Source organism: Lissotriton helveticus, chromosome 1_1, assembly GCF_964261635.1.
Source record: "Lissotriton helveticus chromosome 1_1, aLisHel1.1, whole genome shotgun sequence".
In the NCBI taxonomy this organism is placed as follows: Eukaryota; Metazoa; Chordata; class Amphibia; order Caudata; family Salamandridae; genus Lissotriton; species Lissotriton helveticus.
The window spans coordinates 1424841555-1424858572 of record NC_136057.1 but is presented as its reverse complement, the minus strand read 5'-3'; the positions used below and the strand labels follow the sequence as shown (position 1 = coordinate 1424858572).

General features: G+C 44.9%; 1 protein-coding gene across 1 annotated transcript in view; it reads left to right on the top strand.

The window, feature by feature from the left end:
- Nucleotides 1-16482, top strand: part of CACNA1A (calcium voltage-gated channel subunit alpha1 A) — a 1120700-nt gene extending 1104218 nt beyond the window's left edge. Inside the window, exons 46-47 of the mRNA XM_078685323.1 lie at nt 6831-7075; nt 14310-16482. Coding sequence (XP_078541449.1) covers nt 6831-7075; nt 14310-14963 — 899 coding nt within the window. The 3' untranslated portion in view covers nt 14964-16482. The remainder of the gene's footprint in view (nt 1-6830; nt 7076-14309) is intronic.
- The last annotated feature ends 536 nt before the right edge of the window (nt 16483-17018 follow it).

Sequence of the window (17018 nt, the reverse complement as noted above, 5' to 3'; positions counted from 1 at the left end):
AAACTACCCAATCTCCCGTCCCTGCTACTGCCATTAGTGCAAAACCCATATAGTTTACCCTCCGCTATGTGTACTGTCACCCAGTTGGAGGCCCAATAAATTATCGCTCCGGTTACAAAGCATCACATCAGACAGATTGTCCTTCAAATTTTCCAATATGGTTATGTCCTGCCCTTCCTGTCCTCCCCTCTTAACATGCCACCTACACCACAACAGATTCCAAACGACCCCTTGTTTATTCTCTGAAAAGAAGTTCATGCTCTTTTAGGGAAGGAAGCTTTAGAAAGGGTGCCAGCATCAGCTGTCGGGCTGGCTGCTACACACATTACTTTCTAGTGCTAAAAAAGGATGGAGGTCTTTGTTGTACTCTAGATCTATACCCTCTGAACTTCTTTCCCAAGAAGGTCTAGTTCAAAATGCTCATTCTGGCCCAAGTTCTCTCTGCCCTGGATCAAGGCAACAGAAAGGTGGTGCTGCATTTGCAGGATGCCTATTTCCACATCCCCGTCCTGCAGTTCCACAGATGCTACCTGTGGTTTCTGGTAGGCCACATGCACTTTCAGTTCTCTTTGCTTCCCTTGGGATACACCAGTGCCCCTCAGGTGTTCCCGAAAGGTGATGGTGGGCGATCCTGCTCATCTAAGGAGGTTGGTAATACCAGTCTACCTTACCTCAAAACGTCTAGTTGCTAAAGATGTCTCAAACAGTTGTTTACCACCTCCAGATGACTGTCAACTTGTTGACATCCTAGGGTTTTTCTTCAATGTTCTGATTTCATATCTGACTCCTTCAGAAAGGCTCCCTTTTATTGGAGCCATCCTGGACACAGCGCTGTTTCAAGCCCTTCCTCTGCCTCAACGAGTCTAGTATATTTGTGCTATGATCCTGATGTTTCAACCCTTCACCTGGGTCTCAGTGAGCGTGGCTCTGAGGCTTGTTGGCAACCTGCACCCAGCTAGTCAACCACGACAAGGGGCACATGTGGGCTCTGTAGTGGGATCTGAAGTCTCAGTGGGCTCAGAATTAAGGGAACCTTTCAAATTTCATCCAAGTGTCAGAGGAGGAAGCAAAAGATCTGCAGTGGTCATTGCTGGATGACAACTGGATTGGTGGCAGACCCCTATCCCTACTGAACCCAGAGCTAACAGTCATGACGGATGCATCATTGCTGGGTTGGGGAGGCCATCTGGGAGAGGTGGAGATCAGAGGGGTCTGGTCTCTGGGCGGAACCTGCTTTCTCATCAATCTGGTGGAGTTGCGGGTGATCTGCTTGGCACTAAAGGCTTTCCTTCCATCCCTTAAGGGGAAATTGGTGCAATACCAGTACCATGTGGTATAACCAGTGGCGTCTGGTGTCCCTCGAAATGGTGTGGCATACATAGGAATCATTTTTCATGTCACAAGGCCATTAGAAGCATGCAGCTGATACACATGTCTTTTGTTTTTTCCACATTATTTACATAGCGTGAACTCGAACTCTCTAAGTATCAAAGCCCTAACATGAGTACTAGTTAAATTTACATTACACAGATGTAAATGTAACTAGTACTAATGTTAAGCACTCCAATGCTGTGAGGGATCGAATTTGCGCTATGTAAATACTGGGTAATAAACAATAGATGTGTAGTAGCTGCATGATGCTTCTAATGGCCTTGTGACATCAAAAACGTTACATTTTTATTGTCACAATGCCATTAGATTAAGAAGCAAAACAACGGCTCCTGTGGAATCATACAGAAAGACTCTTAATAGAAATAACGCACAATGGCGATGTGGGGGGTGAGCGTCAAACAAAGAAACTCTCTATACACGTATTTGGGATGATATTTCATTACAATCTTTATATAGACATTTAGAAAAACGTATTCCAATATATATACAAACTTTTACACATAAATAAACAGGTGTTGTTTGTGTCCCAGTGAAATATACCATAGAACCTGTGCAGATAGAGCCGGCCCAAGGGCTCTGTAATAGCAATATATCGATGGGGCAGGAGTTGTTTTCCCTCTTAATCTCTACACCCAGGCTCCGAGTGAGTAGGGTTCACTTGTTCCCCAGTTCAACAATGCCATTAGAAGCATGCAGCTGCTACTCGTCTACTGTTTTTTTCCCCTGGAATTTACATAGCATGAACTCGATCTCTCACAGTAAGGGAGCTCTTAACAAGAGCACTAGTTACATTTACATTACTCAGGACTTAAACTATAAAACAGAACAAAAAGTCACCTTGCCTTATCTTCTTTTCCACTCCCTGTGCCAACTTTTTTAAATCCACTGCACTGTATGCTGCACTGAAGAGCTCTGCATATTGTGCATGGGGATACTAGCACCATGCACCTCAGCCAATGAAAACAGTGCTCTCATACTGTTTATAATAGTTAACAGCATAAGGGCACTGCGAGGATTGGCTGGGACAGACGAGCACAACACTCCATCAGTGACCGATGTGGCTGTTTGTCAGGTTCCCCATCTCACAGACAGCGATGACTGGGAAGGTCTGAACTGTGCATGTCAGGCTGGTCACCAGCCAAATTCCGGGCAGCCTGACATGTGCAGTTCAGATACATAGCCCCAGCTGGTCACAACTATAAACCACGCCTCCAGCAGTACACCTCCTGTCTGCCGACATAATGTGTGCAATATAGTTGCTGGCAACGTCGGAATTCAGGAGAAGGCACTGGAATGGATCGTCTCCTTCCTCGACGGAAGAACACAGAGAGTCCGCCTACCACCGTACAAGTCAGAGGCCACCGAAGTCATCTGCGGCGTCCCTCAAGGATCCTCGCTGAGCCCCACCCTCTTCAACGTCTACATGAGCCCCCTCGCGCCCATCGCACGCCAACACAACCTGAACATCATCTCCTACGCCGATGACACCCAGCTGATCCTCTCACTGACCAACGACCCCGCCGCTTCCAGAAAGCCAACCTTCACGAAGGGATAAAAGATGTAGCCGAATGGATGACGACCAGCCGCCTGAAACGGAACTCAGACAAGACGGAAGTCCTCATCCTGGGCTCCTTGCCCTCCGCCTGGGACGACTCCTGGTGGCCCCCCGCCCTGGGCACCGCACCCACACCGACAGACCACGCACGCACCTGGGCTTCATCCTGGACTCCTCCCTCTCCATGACCAGACAAGTCAACGCCGTCTCCTCGTCATGCTTCAACATCCTGCGCATGCTACGAAAGATCTTCCGGTGGATCCCCACCGAGACCAGGAAGACGGTCACCCAGGCCCTAGTCACCAGCCGACTGGACTACGGCAACGCCCTCTACGCCGGAACCACCGCCAAGCTCCAGAAGAGACTCCAGCGGATCCAGAACGCCTCAGCCAGACTCATCCTCGACATCCCCCGACGCAGCCACATCTCCGGACATCTGAGAGACCTGCACTGGCTCCCCGTCAACAAGAGAATCACCTTCCGTCTCCTCACCCACGCACACAAAGCCCTACACGACCAAGGCCCGAGCTACCTCAACAACCGCATCAACTTCTACGCTCCCAAACGCCACCTCCGATCAGCCAGTCACGCCCTCGCCGCCGTCCCCCGCATCCGAAGATCGACAACAGGAGGAAGGTCCTTCTCCCACCTGGCTGCCAAGACCTGAAACTCCCTCCCGACCGACCTGCGCCTGACCCAAGACCACCTCTCCTTCAGGAAGAAGCTCAAGACCTGGCTGTTCGAGCAGTAGCAGCACCCCCCCCCCCCCCCCCAAGCGCCTTGAGACCCTCCGGGTAAGTAGTGCGCTATGTAAATGTCCATGATTGATTGATTGATGATTGGCAGTCAGGCAGTCAACGCCCCCTTGCCTTTATGGAGAAACTGCCTCGGGTATAACAACAAGCAGGGCACTTTCATTGTCAACAAATGTACATGTGTATTTAATTTTGCATTATCCCTCTTTTTGTAACCAGCAATGTTGATTCTCTACTGTTTAATAAAAAAAAACAAGCAGGGCACTGTGGGGTCATGGCTCCTGTGCCAAGGAGTTTTACGTCTGAGTCATCAGGGCATCTCCCTGTGTGTACAGCACCTAGCAAAATCTTTAAATGTAAGTACGGACAAACTCAACCAGCATTGCCTAGCAGAACACAAATAGCAGGTGCCCTCAGGGGCTGCACCTCGACATCTTCCAGCATTGGAGAGGACCTTGTCTCAACTTTTTTTGCCACAGGCAAGAACACGTAGTATTCAAACAATTGCACATTGGAGTTAACAAGGCAGTTCTCCCTCGAATATGCCGTTCATTTGGAATGGAACTCGGGGCACCTGTATGCTTTCCCAAGTCTACCCAACCAGGCCCATGTCAATCTAGTGACTCTGGATAGGACCTGGAGAGTATGATACCCCGAACGTCTGGCCATGAGCATCTGTCCTCTGATCGGGGAGTCTCTTCAGGAGGATCTTCCGTCGTAGCAACAGGGCAGGTTCCTGCACCTGACACACAATAGATGGACGGAATGCAAAACACATCAAAACATTCTCCCCCAGTCGATAGATCTGGGTTAAATCCATCATTCTTTTGCCCACCATGCCAACCCAGTTTATACTGGGGTGAATGTATGACATTGTTCTGCATTCTGTCCATCAAATGTTGTTTTTGCATTTGTCACCCCGAGTGGGAAGGGAATGCCCAGACGTGGGTCCCGTGCTCTCCATGCCACTGGAGTCAAGCCATCCTGGCTGAAGAGGGGTGAAATCCTGAAACCGGTCCTAGGATGTTTGTTTCCAGTCCAGGGAGGACCTGGCCTGGCGGTTCGAGCAGGACTGTTCCCATGAGGCACAGGGTCAAGACTGATTTGCATATGGCTGGGTTCAAACGGGAACGGCATGGTGAGCAAAAAAACAACAGATTTTGGCCCAGATCTTTGTACTGGGGTGAATGTATGACATTTTTCTGCATTCTGTCCATAAATTGTTTTTGCATTAGGTTCCTGCACCTGAGCCTATACAACTTACACCTCCATGCTTGGAAAGTGAGCAGTGACAATTGACAGCTTCTCAACTTCCTCCCAATATAGTAAATGTTCTTCTGACAGCCAGAGATACCTCCACCTCAATCCCCTATGCGGGATACTGGGAGAAGTTTGTTGTGTGCTGTTCTTCTAGGCAAATGCATCCCCTGCAAGCCCAGTTATCTGACAGCCTTCATTTTTTTGCTTTCATTAGCCAAGCACGACCTTGCTGTGACCACAGTAATGGGTTATTTGTCAGCCTTATCTGCTTTTTAATGTTAGTTGGTCAGTCATCTCTGTTTAAATCACCTGTTGTAGCGCTTTTTAAAAAAAGGACGAGCCACGCATTTCTGCTGAAAGCTATTGTGATGCGCCAATTCGATCTGAATTTGTGTCTCACATTTCTGATGTGTACTCCACTCAAGGCAATGTAGAGTTATCCTCTATCATTACTAACCCTGAAGACAGTGTACCTCATTGCAGTCACTTCAGCTCATTGCATGAGTGAATTGTAAGCACTCTCCGTCTAGTTACCATACACCACCTTCTTTCCGGGTAAGTTAAAGCTATGGACTAAGGCGGTGTTCCACCCAAAAGTTGTCACACCTTCCCACATCGGGCAATCTATCACGCTGCATTGTTCTTTGCCCCACCTCATCCATGTAAGGAGGAACAAATCTTTAGCTTAGACCCTAAGATATTTATGAGCTTCTAAATTGATCGCACTAGGGACTATCAAATGGACGATCAGCTCTTCGTTCGGTTCTATGAGAGAAGGAAAGGTGCGACAGTGCAAAAATGGACCATTTCCAAATGGATTGTCCTTTGAGTTAAAATCTGCTAGGGATTGTCCAAAAAACTTTGCCTGTTCAGTGCTGCAGTGATTTTAGGTCTGAGCCATTCCATAGTCCCAACACCTGGATATTCTGCTTTGGTATCTGTTCACAAGGTGAGAAATCCGCAGTTAGAAGTGAACATCAGAAGAACAAGTTACTTACCCTTTTTGGTGGATACTCTGTCTAACAGTAAATTCCTCACTGACCCACCCTCCTCCACACTCAGTGGAATGGACTTTGTTGGTCCATATTAAAACAGATTCCATTAGAGATCTACACATTGGTACAATTAATTATTTAAGGTTGCTGCGGCCAATGGTATGGACAGATATGAGAAACAAACTGATGTTGACGAGAGGAGGTGGCAGTTATATTGTACCCCGGACATCACTTCCGGGGCAGGACAGAGCCAATGTGGAGTGGAATGGCAACAACTACTTTTACGCAAGGGAATTGCTGAGAAAAAAATCTCTGGATCAAGTCTTGTGCCTGAGGATATTCACAAGGTGAGGAATCTGCAGGTATATAGAGTATTCACCAGAAAGAGTGTTACCAAAGGTAAGTAACTTGTTCTTTTTTACCACTATCCTGTCCGGAGTACATCTTTTTCTTAAACAAACTTTATTGCCTTTTCCATGTTGCACAGTATATCCGCTGACCGCGGCACAAATAAACACAAAGCACACTCATATCCGGAGTACATCTTGACAAGCTTTTGACATGAATTTTATTCTTGCATTGTAGCACACCAATGAAGGGAGACTATTTGTCAAACATTTTTTGGTAAACAAAAATATACGTCACTCAGGGTGCAGCTGCATTTACAAGTAGAATGCACCCTACCTACACTCCCTTTTAGAAGAAAAGTAAATTAGGCCTCTGATCCAAGTGGGAGCATGTTTGGCCTGCAGAATCTCTGTCCAAACCTTTCCATTCCATCTCCTGTCCTACTACAAATAAAACAGCCTCTGTGAAACTGGTTTTGTTTTCAAGTTTACTTCCAACAAGGGATTTTGTGTTTTTTATTGCCAGGGCTTGGAACAGACTTGAGCATCACAACGCAGTCAGGGGACCTGCCTCCCAAGGAACGAGACCAAGACCGGGGCCGGCCCAAGGACAGGAAGCACCATCACCACCACCATCATCACCACCACCACACCTCATCTGACAAGGAGCGCTACTCGCAGGAGCGGTTGGAGTACAGCCACCCGGACTCCAGGGAGAGGCGCTGGTCTCGCTCTCCCAGCGAGGGCCGAGAATGCATGCCTCATCGGCAGGTGGGTCTGGCCCCCTCTTATCCCTCTACACCTGTGGGATGGCATTCCTCTGCCTCAGGACAGTCAGTGAGGTAGCACCGGTGATCCAGTTCAGGGCATGAAGTGTCACACATGACGCACATTCCTGAAAGGCGTCCGGCTAGAACTTTGAATTTCCACATGGGATTTAGTGGCAAGGTGCTGAAGGGCAATAGAAAAAGATTAAGGTTGACCCATATAGGATTGACATGGGGAGGGACGTATAAGTGGATCAATAGTCATTGCAAAAAAGTCCGAGGAACTTCAAAGAGACAAGGGTCCGAGACAGGAAGGGGGAGACATTTCAAAGAGGAGAGGGGGGCCTTGGTGATGTGGTAAAAGGATTTTAGGGGAGGGGCTTAATAGATTAGAGGAAATTTGAGAAAGTAGCTGAGAGGCATCAGAAGGTTGGGGCTTCACAAGGGAGAGGCTAGGATCTAGATAGAAATACAAGGCACAACAGGAAAGGGCTTCAGAAAAATAAGGAGATTTAATAGACAATGGAAGGAACTTCCAAGGAAGGATCTTCAAATGGGAGGGGCTTCGAAGAATCAGAAAAAAATGGGGCGAGACTTCTAAAATGACACCAGGAGCACCACTGAGAAGGGGAGCAGGAGTGTAGAGAAGATGGAATTGATGTTTCCTTCAGGAAGGGTATTCCTGAAGCAAAATAAGTACGATCCAGCTTAGAACATTTGACCCAGAACCCCTACTGCTGTCTTATTCCCAGGCCTTCCTTAAACTGAATATCATTGTTAAAAACCAAGTCCTTGATTCCCTTGAATTTTGTTTACTGGCAAATATCAGAACTTGATGTAAGTGAATATTATTTGCTTGTTATTCCCAAGCATTAGTTTTTTGAGTTGTCATTGCTTGATCAGTGCTTCCAAATCCTTGCTTCTCACCTTCATTGCAGGTCATTTACTCAGTAATCATTGTAATACATTCCCAGGTAGGTCAGTGGCGGGATTACATCAGATCTCTTTTAAGAACTCTGATTGCACAGCCATCTCTGAGACAGCAATGCTATCCACATCAACCTGCCTGTGGAGTTTAATAGCTAAGCAGTGAGCTATCAGAATTGGCATGATTCACAGGCAAGAATGTTGTTTTACAGCACTGATCTCTATGTTGAGAATCGCATTTCTTTAAGGACGAAGATGAGAGCAGATTCCTTTAGTTGTGAAGTTGCACTGTGTCTGGTTCAAACTTTCAAGATGGCAATTTCGGATTGGAGGCACTACTGAGATTAACTTTTTGGCAAATGTTTGATTGATGTGGGAGATAGACAGGGCTAACAATGCTGAGACAAGTTGAGATGACTCTAGGCCACATTGTGTGTTTGTCAAAGGTTGCTAATTGTTAGTTGTTGGGGCACTGTAGAATTTAGACAGTGGCCGGATGATCAAACAATGTTAAACCACAGTGTCTCAAACCCACAGATGTGACATAGGTTCTTGAGCCATGAAGTGACACTGTGCCCATGTCACTTGGGTGAGATAATTGTTAACTTCACCAATTGATGTAGAGAGGTGAGATCCAAGTTGACGAATTGTCCAGTGTTTTAGGATAGAAGGTGGAGCTTAAATGCTGATCCAAGTCATGTTGTGATGGCCATTTGCAATGAGAATTGGTGTACAGCCCCAAGCATTGTGGCTGTTGCTGTAATTAATTTCAGATGGTAATTTAGGTTATAGGATTAACTGAGGTGAGGCGAATTCAAAGGTGAAAGATTTCACTAGGATGACTTTTTGCAGAGCATTTAGCTTAATGCACACCCCAGTGAAAGTAAGATTTTTCATCAAACTCCTTGCCATTAGGGTTTTCCCCAAAGTCAAGGTTTGCAAAAAGAGGTGATCACAGGCATAGTCCCTCCATTTTTTGACCCTGACTGCTCCATTGGCCCATTGACATAGAATGATTGTGCTATGTTTGGTTGATGCCCAAGTTTGAGCACCATATTCTATTTGGGGAAAAAATAGAAGGTGGAGCTTAAATGCTGATCCAAGTCACGTTGTGATGGCCATTTGCAATGAGAATTGGTGCACAGCCCCAAGCAATGTGGCTGTTGCTGTAATGAATTTCAGATGAGAAGTTTGAGCACCATATTCTATTTGGAAACCAATATGCCTTTAAGCATAATTAGGTAACAAAGACTGTTCATATGAATGTGTTCCTTCATTGCGCTAATGAAGCCCCTATTTAATAATAAAACAGTGTGTTTTATATTTTATATTTATTCTATGTTCTTTATCGTATCTTGCTTTGAATTTTATATGCAAAACCTTTCTAGAAATGCTTAAAATGAAATGTGCCTATACCTGTGCTTATATATGCTATCGCTACAAATCAAAGATGCCAGAAGTGGTCTGAGCAATGCATGAAAACCCATGGGAGACCTGTGAATCATACTGTGTCTAGTCCCAGTGTCAGTGCTGATGATTTGATGATGGGACCATGGGTAGAATGGAAGTTAGCTGCTCTTCTCAACATTGTTGAGGCTGTAACTCCAGCCCACCCTGTTCAATAATGCAGTAAAACATAAGGGAAGAAAATAAATTCACAGGAATGTGTTGCAACCAGGCAAATGCAGGAAGCTCCATAATTTGCAGTACCATCCTTAAACTGCCCTTTCTTTCATTACATGCCTTTTGGTTTAGCCAGAACCCATATTTAAGAACAGGCAATTAACAGTGGTCAGCACTCCCTGAAGATGGTTTTAATTAATGTTAAAGCCGAAGGCAATAGTTGTTCACTATATTCACAATAGTATTCCTGACAATAGGCGAAATATGGACATATTGGAGGAGATTCAGAGCATGCCCATTAGATGCTTGGATCTTTCAGAATGGAGTGCACCCAAAGAAGGCATGCTGCGCTTAGCTATAAAGCCAAGCACACATAGATTTCCGCTAAAGAGTCATTATATTTTGTTACTGGGAACGGTTTACATAAAGCCTAAAACATAAACATATGAAAACCGAAGATATCTACTTCCATCACTTCCTAGTCTACAGCTACCCATCAGATAAGATATAATATGTTATTACATATTCAAATTCAGATATCAACGTAGAGACCCGCCTCACTTCTTGTTCTTACTCTACTTTTTAACTAAGAGATAATACTTCATTCCTGGTTCCAATTTCTCTGCCAGCTCGAGGCTGAACCCCACTTCTTGATTCAGCTCTGCTATCCAATTGAAATGCCCTGCCTTACTTTTTGTTCGAACTCTACAACTAAACTAAGAGGCCAAACCTCAGTTATTGTTCTAACCCTACCAACTAATGTAGAAGTCTCCCTTCTCTTCTCGTTCCAACTATGCCACTTAGTAGGCCACACATTGTACTTCTTGTTTTAATTTGTCTTCCCCACTTATGTTGTCAGATTATTAATTCATGTCTGGTGGATTTACTCATGTTTTGAAGGCCCAAATCTGAACGCTAGGTATCAGACATCTCCCTGCAAAATGTTTCCTAGAGCTCTTCAGTTATTCTCAGATAATAATAAAGGGGCCCAAAATACTGCCAGAGACAAATTCAAAGTCTGTGCTCACGTCATGCACATAGTTTCCACAAATACCAAATGAAGACAATGTAGAATACAATTTATAACGTATCTAGTGAGTTTATAACATATCTAGTGGTGCCTTGATGCCACACATACCCTAGCTAAGAAAACCAGAGCCATTTCTCAAACATAGCCATAAGAACAAAAAGCCTACCCGAGCCATAGCCATAGAATCCACGCACCCTACTTCAACCTCACCTGGCGGAACTAGAATCCTACATGAACAATACTTAAGGGATGATCCAAACACCTACATCGAAAGGAGTTAGAATCACACTTTTCAATATAAACAGTGGGGTTAAATTAATACTTGAACAATCTTTAAATGAGTTCGAATTCATATCATAACTGATGGAGCTAAAACCATACCAAAACCATACATACACACGTGATATCAAATCCAGCATAAACAATGATGAGTGGAGCTAGAACTTTATTAATTCCATCTGAAGAATTCGACACTCTACTCAAACCATAACCAAGAGACTCTGGGCCAGATGTACAACCCACCAATTTGCGACTCGCAAATTGGGATGTATAACAGTGTCTCAGACACTGTTCGCGATATCTAATGGGGTGCAAATTGCATGCTTCAAAAATATTAATGAGGCCGGCGCAATTTGCGTCCCCATTGGGAATGTCTAGCACTCCCAGGGATGGTGGCCTGCTGGGGTAAGCAGACCACCATTTCTGGGACTGCTTTTAAATACAGCAGTCTTTATGTTTTTTTAATGCAGCCTGTTTTCCTTAACGAAAACGGGATGCATTTAAAAAAGAAAAATCAAACTTTTCAGTTTCCTTTTTTTAAGGGCAGGCAGTGGTCCCTGGGACCACTACTTGCTCTTACAAATATTTTCTCACATACTCACAAAGGGGTAGGGGTAGGGGTCCCTCTGGGGCCCCCTTACCAGTTGCGAGTGGTTTACCTCCTACTTGAAGTAGGTGGTAAACTGCAAGTGTTTTACAGCCGCAAAATAATTGTACATGTCATGGTGACTAGGTCTTAGGAAGGGTACGCCCCTTCCTAATAGCGGGAGTCGCAAATACTATTTTGCGAGTCAGTGACTCGCAAAATAGCATTTGTACATGCCATTACCCTTTTTTGCATTCGCAAACAGGAGGATCTCCCGTTTGCAGCCACAAAAAAGTGTTGAACATCTAGACCTATTCTAACCTTCCCAAAAGGAGCTAAAACCCCATACGCAATGGCACTAGAACCATACTCTAATCACACACAATGTCCCTCATTCCGAGCGTGTCAGAATAGGTTTGATTATTTACAATATGCGGCAAATACCATTAACCCAGAGTGACGTATTTACAATGTGTAGTAAACCCCCACTATTCTGAGTTTTTAAAAGAAACTAGGGTGTTATATGTAAAGTCATTTTAAAACACCAAATTCTGCATGTTTTGCTTATTTTGTGGGCCTTTTCCCCTGATACATTACAGCAGCTTTGACCTGACTTAATTTATCAGAGGAAAATTGTGGGCATGTGATAATTATCACATGCTCGCTGTTTTGGACAGGTATCTGAATTTAGCTCTTAATTTTTAATTAGGGCCAGTATGTTAAAAAATATAGCGCAATCCTTGATCATTAGCTCTAAAACTGTAGACAAATCATACCAAAGGGGCCCTGCACCTACTCGAACCATACCCAAGGAAAATGAACACCTACTCAAACCAAAACCTAGGAAGTTAGAACTTCAATCAAACTGCACCCACGAAAGCTTAAACCTCTGCTAGAACCTTATCCAAGGAGTCCTAGATGTTCACTTAGATTGTTTCCAATACAAACAGATCCCTTTCTCAGTAATTTATGTCAGTAACAAACTGTCTCACTGAAAGAACCGAAGGAGGGGAATCTTTGTATTTTGTGATGCCTCCCTCGAGACAAGATAGGAGAAAGGGGGGGGGCATTGGAGAGCCTCGTTTGTGTAATAGGTATCAGCAGGAGGTAGAGATGTAAATTAACCAGTGTTGGCCAGAGTGGTGTCCAGAGCAGCTCTCTTCCAGACCTACCCAGGCTCCTCTTCATCTCACACCTCTGTCACACACCGCCTGCCACCCCATTCCCATCAGAGATTCCCTAATGATTTCTCATTAAAAACCCTTGCACGTCCTGCCCTCCATAACACCTCTCTCTCATGCATCCTCCATTAGATTACAATTCCTAACAAGTGTATTACTCTCCCAAATCAAACGTCTTCCCCTATATGTCCTCCTGGTCCCTTAAACTCTTAACTACCTCTGTACATTGACATTTGCTCTCCTGAATTGCCCACATTCTCTCTGAAACGTGTAGCATGCACCCTTCGAGGCCCTAGCTGTAGTTCCACATTCCCCACCTGGGTGCAGGAATTTGCCTGCTCAACTAGCTGGATCCCTCTTCCAGTTGTATCCCCTGCCTGCTCATTGTGATTACCACATCTGTGTCCTGAATTCCTTGCCCCTCCTTAAATCTGTCTTCTCCCCAGACCCTATCTACTCTAATACATATTCCTGTCTATTTCTCTAGATCCCCACCCCCTCTCTAGCCTACCACAGCACCTAGATCTAGATCTCTAATCTACTTCCATAAAGATCCAGCGTGCTGCCCTGCATCTCTCCAACCTGCTCCCCCAGATCGCCACCTAGATTCCCAACCGGCTCCTTTAGATCTCTGTCTGTTTTCCTTGATCTCTGCCTGTTCCTTGTAAGTTCTTACCCGCTCTCCCAGATCTCCAAACCACGCTCTTACATCTCCAGCCGGCTTTTCTAGATGTCTGGCTGCTCTCCTAGGCCTCTCAACTTTTTTCCATGGCCACCCCATCCTTCCACATATATTCCATGTACTGCATTCTTCACGGGCTGCCCATGATCTTCCCTGCTTCCTTGAATAATGCCACTCTTGCCTAAATCTCAGATCACCTTCAGGATCACCCCATGGTTTCATGGCTGCAACACATGCTGCCCTAGACTCTTCAACTGTCTCCCTGGATTTCACATTTCTTACTCTAGATCCCTCCTGCTCCCATGAGTCAGCTGCCTGCTTCTCTGGATCTCCCACCTTCTCAGCTACTTCATTCACCTGTTCCAATGATTCCCGCCTTCACCCTCACATTATCCTCCTGCCCCTCCTCATCTCCCACCTTGCCCTGTGTAGATTTTGCCTGATCTCCTGTATGAATCTCCAGCTTCCATCAATTTCATGCCTGCTCCACCAGACCCTCTGCCTGCTCTCCTCTGTCTCATACTTGAACAACAGCTGCTCCTTGTTTCCTCCAAATTACTTGTCTTTCTCAGTCCCATGCACCTCATGCTCCCAATACTCTTGCTAAAATTCACCCCGTTATTTATTTATTTTCTTTCTTTCAAAGCGTGTCAGTAATTTTAGAATTTTTTGCTATTTAAACCCCAAAACTTACAAAAATCCATTTCTCATTTCTCTTCCTGCTTTCCTTTGTTTTTTTCTCTTGTTTTTTTTTTGTTTGTGGCTGTTGCTTTTTTTTCCATTAAAACCTATGATTTGCTTTTGTTTTTTGTTTCTCTTTGCGTATCCTGGTTTGGCTTCCTTTCTTCTGTCTTCCTTCCGTCTCTTCCTGCTTGATTTTTTTCTTGTATATTTTTTTTTTTGATTTCCTTTGTTTCAATTTTCGTGTAGGGCAGTAGTTCCGTGAGTGGCAGCCCAGTCCTCTCGACATCAGGCACCAGCACTCCGAGGCGTGGCGGACGCAGACAACTGCCTCAGATCCCAGCCACGCCCCGGCCACGTGTCTCCTATTCCCCTGTGGTCCGCAAGGCCATGAACACCATCTCGCAACAAAAGCAATCAGTCCGCCCCTGTCGAATGTCCACCCCTGTGCCTCGGAGATACCCACCCCTGTCTGCTGAGCATACAGCCGGGGAGCACCTGGGCAACAGTCGATCACCCAGGCTGGAGAGGCACTCGGTGCCACGAAACGATTCCCCTCGGACATCCCGCCACGCCAGCAGCAGGTGGTCAGCTCCAAGCTCACGCACATCCGACTCACATCCAGGATCTCGGCACAGCGGCTACTACCGGAGCTCGGACTATGACGAGCCAAGTGAAGACACCTTTACCTATGAGACAGCCAGTGCCCCCAGCTCTGGCCGGTCGCCAAGGACTTCCCGGGTGGGTGCTCCAGCCTGTGGGTCGCCTTCCCGGCACGGGCGGCGGGTACCAAATGGCTTCTATCCCCCTTCGACTCATGGACCTGCCAAGTCGAGAGGATCTGACTCCCGTAAAGGAATGCATGAACCCTGTAGTGAGACAGATGAAGATGACTGGTGCTAACCTGCAAGCTGTTTTACAAAAAAACTAAAAAAAAGAAAAAGAAATGAAAATATTACCTTACGAACACAATTAAACAACTATTTGCCAAGCAAATGAGGTGTGGGAGGGGGTGCGGGGAAGGGTTCAATTGAATTCCAAAAAGAAAACAAACAGTTTTGAAGGCTTTTGACTTTTTAGTTTTTTTTTCAGTGGGAGGGAAAGGGAATTTGGGGGGTAGGGAATGAAGCATGTTCATTCTTCACAAGGACAAGCTGGGGCACTTATTGAGCACTCAGGAGTGACATATAATGTCCCCTACTCCCCCATGTCCCATAGAATGCAGTGTTTCTATGCCCCTCCAAGGGCAAGGGGATGAGGTAGTTGTCATGGGAAAATCATTGTGTCCAATTGGTTCCAAAAGAATAATACCTTTAGGTGAAAATCAAATGAATGCAAAAAAAACACAGAAACAGGAACTGGGGGGTGGGTTGCTTATATTGATGAGTTTTATCATCTGTGTTCACCTGGCCCGACGGTTACTTTGAAAATTGTAACTGGCAATTTCTGTGGTGCAAGGCTACATAATGCAACAAATACATCCTGACTATACACACACACATACACACACACATACAAAAAACACCCGGAGTGCTCGCTGGTACAAAACCCTACTATTACTGCCTGCCAAGAAAAAAAGAAACTTGCAAAAAAAAAATTAAAGAAAAAAACAAAAAAAAAACAAAAAAAGAAGAATGGAGAAAAGAAGTGCGCTTCTTCTAACGATCCGTCCTGCTTGAGAAATTGTTTTGCTTCTATTTCCTTTTCCCTACTTTGTTTGAAACTGTGGGATTGGGACTGTGAAATAACTGCATGAAAATTTAAAAAAAAATAAAAAAATAATTTAAAAAAAGGAGAATTTGATTGAAATGTTCTTAAATCATGCAACAGGTGTTCTGAAGTTCTCTCACTCCAGGAAAACACACCAACAGGTTTATTTTTTTTGTAACCCTTTTACGTCCTCCCCAATTTAAAAAGCAACCTGTTGTTAGGATTGGACTCTACGTGCTGATATTTAACCCTTCACTTATTCTGATTAGAAACAGAGGAAGAAAAGTAAATCTTCCCAAAAAGCTAAATTTCTGCGGACATTCCATGTATGAAAATGTGTTTTAGCCTCCTTTTGTGGAAATTCTTCACTCCACTCCTATATGCAAACCATCACTAGTAGAATGTCTTCACAAATTTAAACTTGATTTTTTTTATTTGTACCTTTAAAGAGGACAGGCAAAAAGGAGCATATTTACATGGTGTTATCGCCACCAGAACGTCATTTTTTTGTCATTCTTATGGAGATAACCCCTTCGCCATTTTTACAAGGCAGCGTTAAACCACTTAATGTGGCTTAACATTGCTTGTAAGTAATGCCCCTATTCAAGCAGTGGTTAGCGTGAAAGGGTGGGCAATGGATGTTGTAGTGGCCGTTCCGCCGCAACACCCATTCATTTTCGACGCTGCTCCCTATTGACAAGGCTGGCATAAATATGGGGCAGCTCCAAAAATAAGACCAGGGAAAACCTGGTCTTAAACTGGCACACCAAGGAGAAAATATTAATTTCTCCTCGTTCTTGCTGTTTATTCTGCAGCACACAGAGAAAGAGCAAATCACCATTAGTGATTGTTCATGTACATGAAGGTGTCCCTTACTGCATGCACACAATCATTAGAGAATGGCGGGTTGCAACTTCTATATTTGCTGCATTCTGCAGCACACATAGAAGTTATACATCGCCATTAGTGATTGTTTATGTGCAGGAAGGGTCACCTTTCTGCACATGAACAATCATTCCCTACAATGCAGGCACCTTTGCACTATGGTGAAAGGGGGCCTTCTTTGGCACTAGGCAGCTAAGTTTAGTGCCAGTGCTAGGGGAAACGCAGCAGTGTGATGTATTATTGTAAACACGGTGCATCCCAGGGTTCTCAGAATGTCGGAACGCGGCATTACCAATTGTGGCGTAACACCATTCTGTTGTGAATATGCCTCTTAGTGTTTTACAACTCTCTCTAATCTTAGTG